Genomic DNA, 7,204 nt, shown 5'->3' with positions numbered 1-7,204 from the left:
TGATATGGGACTAAACACGCAAGGATTTTATTAGCGGGGTCCTTTTTATCTGTCTGAGAGAAACTGGGGAGGTTGCCAGAGAGGGTTGAGAGCACCAACACACCCGTGCAGGTCTGACCCCATGGGAAGGTGGTGGATCCAAGAGCCCCAGACTGCCACGTAGGTTAGGGAAGCTTGGGCAAGGCCCCAGGGCTGGGGTTCCTTGAGCCAAAGTTGGCCGTTAGAGGGGTCCAGGTCTCCCAGAAGCGGCCTGCCCTAGCGTTAAGGGCTGGGAGGCAGCCCCTCGCAGGAAATGCAGTGATGATTTCAGAACACAGCAGCTGAGCCTCTGTCAGTGAAGCTCCCTGTGGTGGAAGGTCTGTGAGCTGCATTCTCATGGCCTCCAGAAACATGCAGGTGTTGGGGAAAAGTCACACGCCAGGCAGAAGTGCGCCCAGGTCACTGAGAGGGTCCAAGCCTGTCACAGACACAGACCGGTCACCTGGAACATTCTGGCCACCATGGGCCACCAGTACGTTAGATGCAAGAGTGAACTGTTGTCATTCACAACGCTTATGACACCAAAAGTGTGGAGCTTTTTCTCACCAACCAATTCTCCCATTCTCTGGACACCAGCCGGGTGTCCAGCAATTCAATTCAATTCTGACACCAACTCCCAGAGTTAGCGCAGACCCCACAGGTTGCGGGCTCACTCCCACAAGACTTCCCCCACTTCAGACACTAACCGCAAGTCCCAGGTTGTCACCGGCTCTTCTGACCGAGCCGCTATAAATTCCGGGGTTCACACAACACCCCTCACCTCCTCAGGTTCAATAACTGGCTAGAACAACTCAGAACTCACTTACTGTTACCTGTTTATTATAAAGGATACAACTCAGGAACAACCAGAGGGCAAGGAAGGGGTGCTGAGCTTCTATGCCCTCTCTGGGCTGGCCACCCTCTGAGCACCGAAGTGTGTTCACAAGCTTGGAAGTTCTCCAAACCCCAACTAGTTTAGGGTTTCATTATGTAGGCACAAATGATGATATCACTCACCACTGGTGATTAACTTAATCACCAGCCCCCTCTCTTAATCACGAGGCTCCTGCCCGGAGGAAGGCCAGGAGAAAGTTCCCACCCTCGAATCCTGCCTTGGTCCTTCTGGGGACTAGCCCCCATTTTGAAGCTATCTACAAGCCCCCAGTCATCTCATTAGCATATAAAAGACACTCTTACCACCCGCAAGATTCCAGGGTTTTTAGGAGCTGTGTGCCAGGAACTGGAGACAAAGACTAATATCTCTTTTTTTATACCACATAGTGTCCCAGTTTCACCTGACCCTGCCAGACACATTTGCGATCATGATGACTCAGAAACTAAGGAACTCAGAGTGGAGTCCAGGGGTCCTCACTTGGGAGCTCTTGGGCAATGACCTGGGCCCTTCCCACCCAGACTTCAGAAGGTGCAGAGGTGGCCAGAAGCACGGCCAGGGCAGCACCCCATGCCCTTCCCTGCTTCCATTTTACAGACAGGGAAGAGAGCCTAGAAAGCGGAAGAGATCCTAAAATGGGGAAGAGCCACACTCACAGCGCTTGACAATTTAGAGAGAAAACGGGGAAGAACTGAAGGTCAGTAGATCAAGTGGCACTGCTGACCCAGAGGGCCGGTCACCCCGCCTTCAGGTAAGTGTCTCAGAACTGCTGCTTCCCCAGGCCACGGTGGTGGTGTAGAGGAGCTGGGTTCAAAGCCCAGCTCCACCACCGGCAGAGGGAAGTAAAGGGTTCTCAGCCTCCTGTGCCTCAGCTTCCTCCCCGTGAACGGGGGCAAGCGCAGCGTTCCTCGCCCAGCTCGGGGGCGGTGAGTGGGAACCGTGGAGTTTCCGGGGTCCTCAATGTTACTGGGGTCACTGTCGTTTCTGCTGCCTCCTGCCGCGCGCGGCCCTGGCACGGTGTGCTCAACTTGTCCAGTAGGAAAGCACTGACCAATCCCTCTATCGATCGACCCCTCCCCTTTCGGGCGTCACGACTGCCCGCACCCGCCAAGCCTCCACTCTGTGGGGTTGCCGCGGACCTCCCCTACCCCGCCGCTCGCTGGGACCACCGCAGCCCGAGTCCAGCAGTCAGGTCCGCTCACCTCCGCGCACGCGCGTCCGGCCCCCTGCTCACCTCCGCGCACGCGCGCCCGGCCAGTAGCAGCAACTTCAGGATCCAGCGCACACCCGAGCAGCGGCGGCGGGTCACGTGACAGCTCCCTGCGCAGGCGCCCTTAGTGAGTGCTCGCCTCCGGGCGTGCGCCCTCTGGTGGCGGGGCGCTTGGGGGCGACCTCGCCCTCCTTGGGCCTCGGCGCCCCTGGAACGTGGGAGGGGCTCAGGGGGCGCGCACCTTGTAGGGGAGAGCTCTCGGGGGAGAGGCGGGGCCTCGCCTTTTGGGGTCGCAGAGGACGCTACGCCCCAGCATGAGCGAACCCTCAGCATCCTGGCGCCGTGCCGGCCGCCCGCCGAGGCACGCCTCTGCGAATCTAGCACCCAGACGACAAAACAGCGAAAATTTGGAAGCAACTTAAGTTCCGAAAAGGAAAACATTGTCATAACCCATAAAATCGACTGTCGTGAAAATGTTCAATGACAAGGAACTTTTCGTACACAAAGTCTCATGTTAAGGCAAGCTTAAAAAAAAAAAAAGAGGGGCAAGCTTGCACAGCAAGAAACCAACACAACATCGTAAGGCAATTATACTCCAATAAAAATTAATTAAAAAGAAAAAAAAAGGAGAAAGCTTTCCAAAACGACATACAAAAGCCGGACCCTGTGACCTTGTCAGGTGGAACCAGGCACAGAAAGCCCGGCGCAGCGGTGTCAGAGCAGGATTGAGGGCTTCCTCGCTTCTTTGTGGGTTTTGCATTTCTGAAATGTTTTAGAATAAATACAATTTTCTCTCATATTCAGAAAAAAAGTTTTATTTTTCTGCTGAAAGTTAAAATTACTTTGTAGAACATTTTCCCTTTAAACTGCAGAGAAGGCATAGGTAGCAGGGGCTCAGGAATCAGTGTGGGGGGAGGAGCCCTGGCTGGAGGAGGGGGCGGGACAAGGGGGCAGACAAGGAGGTCTGTGTTCATGCACCTGTGTGGTCTTATCTCAGGCATTAGGCTTCCAGACGCAGCCAGGGGTTCACATCCCCCTGGACTTGCTCCTGTAAGCTGGGAATCTGGATTTAACCCAAGCTGGGAGTGGGGGCAGGAGCAGAGACCTGGGTTTCCAGTTTTACTTGGAGGAGTAAGCCCAATGTGGGAATACGGGTTCGCGTTCACTGACACTGCCTTTGCAAGCGGAAGACTCACCGAAATGCAACTGGAAACGCTGGCATTTGACTTGGTTTAAACTGCTGGGTGGATAAAAAAAAAAAAATTCCTACAATGCTGGCCTGTCTGTTTCTCTTAACTGGTGTCTCTGAGGGTAGAAAGATTTGAAGTCCCTGATGATACACAAAACTGATCTCCTCCTTGGGGTAGGGCACTCTCTAGGGCCCGGATGACTCCAGCCTGTTGCTGATGGACCGGCTGACCTTGAGCAGGGCCTCCTGGAACTGGGGGTACTCGTCCTTCACGTGGTGGAGGATGGTGCTGATGCTGGCCAGGCGGTCGTCCAGCCGCTTGAGCTCTGCCAGCAGTGATTGCTTATTGCGGAGCAGGAAGCTGTACCTCCCGTCCTTCACGGCCTGCAGGTGCTTGAGGCGTGACTGCAGGGCCACGAGCGTGGAAAGGTTCTTGGGTGGGACAAGAGACCCCGTGTCAGGCTATGCATGTTACAAAGAGGACACCCACTGGGCTGGCACGAACTCCAACTCAAGGACATGCCAGAGGAGAACTTTGCAGGAACGAACAGCTGAGGGTGCCGAGTCTCCAGATCCAGGCAAAGAGGCTGACATGCATGGGGTGGAGCCTGGACCCTCCCTCACCCGCCGTCCAACCTGCCAGGTGTCAGGCCCGGCGCCCACCACTCCCATCTCAGCTGGTCAGACCCCAAACCCTGCAGCCCTGCTTGACCCCTCTCTTCTGCTCACACCACCACATCCAATCCAGCAGGAAATCCCACTGGGGTGACTTTGAAATTATATGCAGAATCTGACGGCTTCGCACTAGCCCCAGCCTACCCCTGTTCCGTGCATCCCCATCCTCCTTAAGTACCATGATGGCCTCAAACAGGTTCCCGTGTCCACTCTTGGCCCTCCCATTCCATACTCAACATCAGAGCCAAGCGATCCCGATAACCCCAAGTTACTCCTCCCCTCCCCCAACCCCCTCCCTGAGGGAGAAGCCCATAGTCATAGTGGTGCACCCCCAAGCTGTGCAAGCCCAGGGGCCCTTGGGCAGTCTCCAGCTCCTGCTGTACCTGGCTGCCCCCCTACCTGGGGGTGCTCACTCCCTTGCTCCCTGCAAGTCTTGACTCCAATGTTGCTTCCCCTGTGTGGCCATCTCAGACCACCCTGCTTACAAGTGCAGCCCCCATCCACCCGGTGCTCCTTCTGTGCTCCCTGTTTCTCTGGAGTATCTATATCACCATCAGATATACGGTATTTTTTTTCTTATTAGTTTTGTTTATCACCTGCCCTCCCGCCCTCAGAAGGAGGGCAGGGATTGTCACCTTTTCTATTCTAGTCTGTTGCCCTGGCACCCAGGACAGTGCCGGCCCATGGAGACTTCATGGGAAACATGAGGTGGACGACAGCAGTAGGCAGTGCTGTGATCAGCCTGGGCTTAGCTGGGCCGGAACGGGCCTTGCTGCTCGGTTCCTGTGGCCCTGGTGGCCCTGGGGACTTGCCTACCTGTCGCTTGAGGGCTGCCAGCTGGTACAGGTCAGCTTCAAGCTCGTCGGCCTTGGCCTGCATCCTTGACAGCTGCTCCTGTTTCTCCAGGAGGGAGTCGCTCACGGATTTTTGAGTTTCTTCCAGTTCTAGGATGGTTTGGGTGCACTCCTCGGTGGCCTGGGGGGTTAGACAGGAGCATCCTGGGACCCTGCCCACCGGTTATTCAGCCGACAGAGCAGAGTCAGGCTGGGAGGACCCCCAGGACCCTCTATGCACATGATCCAGGAGGATTCCCAAAGAGGGGGTGCAGGAGAGTATTGCGGGTGGGGAGGCCAGCAAGGGACCCCTGGCCGGACCCTCTGTGGGGTGGGGCGGAGAGGAGTCCGTCACCAAGCTGGGCAGAGGAGGCCCCTGGGGAGCCACGAGGGGTCGAGAGGAATGGACGCCAGGAGTGGCCAACGCGGCAGAGAAATGCACAAACCAGGCCCGGAAAAGGCCCCTCTGCGCCTCCAGTAACATCCAAATGAGCAGTTGGATCAAGTCTGTCATTTTCGGCTACCTTCCCTCATACAGGACTCCCCCTACAGGGGCTATTCCAACATTCTCCATTCAGTCCTCTGGGTGATGCCGCGAGGTGAGGACCCATTTCACAGGTCAGTAAACAGAGGTACAGAGAGGCCGGACAACGTGCCTGAGCCATGAGTGGAAGAGCAGGGCTGGGGCCCACGGAGGGGCTCCGAGGCCGCTTTCTGTCTCATGTAACCCTTGCCTCTCAGGGAGGGGTCACTGCTCCTATCTCCACTGGCAGACGAGGAAATTCAGGCATGGAAGGTTTCTACACGCACTGAGGCCACACAGCTGGTCAGCAGGGGCTGAGGGAAGTCTGAGCCCAGAGCCCAGCCTGGTGATCACAAAAGGAGGGGGCACTGGGGCCATACAGCTGGTCCCCTCTCAGGGCAGGGCACACACCACATGCTCAGTTGATGTGGCCTGGTGGACGGGGACATGGGCTCGAGTGGGTGCCCTCCAGGTTCCCACTGGCCCATCCCCAGCACCCACTTTGGGTCAGTGACACAGGGACTCGTGCCCTTCACCAGCACTCCATACTTCCCTGATGCCATTTCTGTTAGGCAGAAAGGGGCAGAAATAGGGCCGCCTCCAGTCTTAAGCTGCACCCTCCCTATATAGATCTTCTGTTAAACCCAAGACAAACTCCCAAAGAAAGCCCCTATCAGAGTAGGACGTTAGGGGCACTCGGGAAGCACCTACTGATCTGGCACCCACTGTATCTTGACCCAGAACCAGCACCTGGGGTGTGAGGCTCAGGCTTTTGTCCCCAGCACAGAAGAAAGCAGCTTGTCTGATTCTGCACCCGAGCTCCTTCCATCCCCCCAGCCCCCACTGTCACTTCTCTGTCTCCTAAAACAGCCCTGACACAGCAGCTGTGACCATAGCTCTGGGAATGAGGGGAAGAAGAAGAGGCGGTGAGGCAGGTGGGGCAGGGAGGGACCCACCAAGAAGCAGGCAGGAAGGACAGAGTGAAATCGCAGCCCAAGCTGGGGAAAGTACATCAGAAATACGGCCCTGGCCAGTGATGTCTGCACGCCTGCCAGCGGGGCTGGTGACACAGGCTGAGCGCCTGTGGACAGGTGGCCCGCAGCATGGCCCCTTCCCAGTCGCTCGGCTCCCCTACCTTGTGAATGTCCCTGATCTTCCGTCTCAGCTCGGTCTGCTTGTGGTGGAAGTCTGTGCGGGTGAGCAGATTCTTGTCCATCTTGCACTGCCCCTCGGCCCGGGTGGAGATGGTCTCTCTGCGGGCGACAGCCAGCTCCATGTCTCGGATCATCTTCTCCTGCTGCTTCAGCAGTTGGCCGTGCTTGACCTGGGTGCACAGGGCAGAGGGACCTCCCACCACATCCAACTGAACCATCAGGGAACCCACAAGGGTGATGTCCCCAGGGGAGAAAGGAACCTGGGGGCTTAGTCAACCGGTCAGAGTGATTTAAGGTCCATGTAAAGAACACCAGGCAAACAGGGCAACACTGAGAAACCGTCAGAGACTGGGGCAGGCGGGGCGACATGAGGACAAGATGTGGCCCGGGGTTGGGTCCTGGAGCAGAAGAAGGACATTAGGCAAAAAAAACGGTGAACTCTGGTTAGAATTTGTAGTTTGGTTAACTGTATTGCACCAAGGTTAATTTCCTCATTAGGAAAAACGCACAGTGGCTTTGTGAGATGGTGGCGTGAAGGGCCTATGGGGCCTGGGGCTGGGGGCTGGGTCGTGGTGGGAGCCGGGCCACGAGGGGCGCCAGAGAGCTTTCTGCAGGGGTGGACGTGCTCTCCGTCTCCACGGGGTGGTGGCTGCATACGTGTGCACTGGACATTTAAAATAAGTTCATGTTACTGCATGTAAGTTGTTCCT

The 7,204-nt window shown here is 56.6% G+C and overlaps 1 protein-coding gene across 2 annotated transcripts in view; it reads right to left on the bottom strand.

Moving 5' to 3' along the window:
* Positions 1-2,339: 2,339 nt before the first annotated feature.
* CCDC40 (coiled-coil domain 40 molecular ruler complex subunit) overlaps positions 2,340-7,204 on the bottom strand; it is a 43,806-nt gene continuing 38,941 nt past the window's right edge. For both annotated transcript variants that reach the window (XM_082441510.1, XM_082441511.1), the window contains 3 exons: positions 6,476-6,664; positions 4,801-4,959; positions 2,340-3,741 (listed from right to left, as the gene is read on the bottom strand). In XM_082441510.1, the coding sequence (XP_082297636.1) occupies positions 3,496-3,741; positions 4,801-4,959; positions 6,476-6,664 (594 nt within the window). In that variant the 3' untranslated portion in view covers positions 2,340-3,495. The remainder of the gene's footprint in view (positions 3,742-4,800; positions 4,960-6,475; positions 6,665-7,204) is intronic.

Source organism: Balaenoptera physalus, assembly GCF_965194825.1.
Source record: "Balaenoptera physalus genome assembly, chromosome: 20".
In the NCBI taxonomy this organism is placed as follows: Eukaryota; Metazoa; Chordata; class Mammalia; order Artiodactyla; family Balaenopteridae; genus Balaenoptera; species Balaenoptera physalus.
This window is presented reverse-complemented; position numbering and strand designations above follow the sequence as displayed.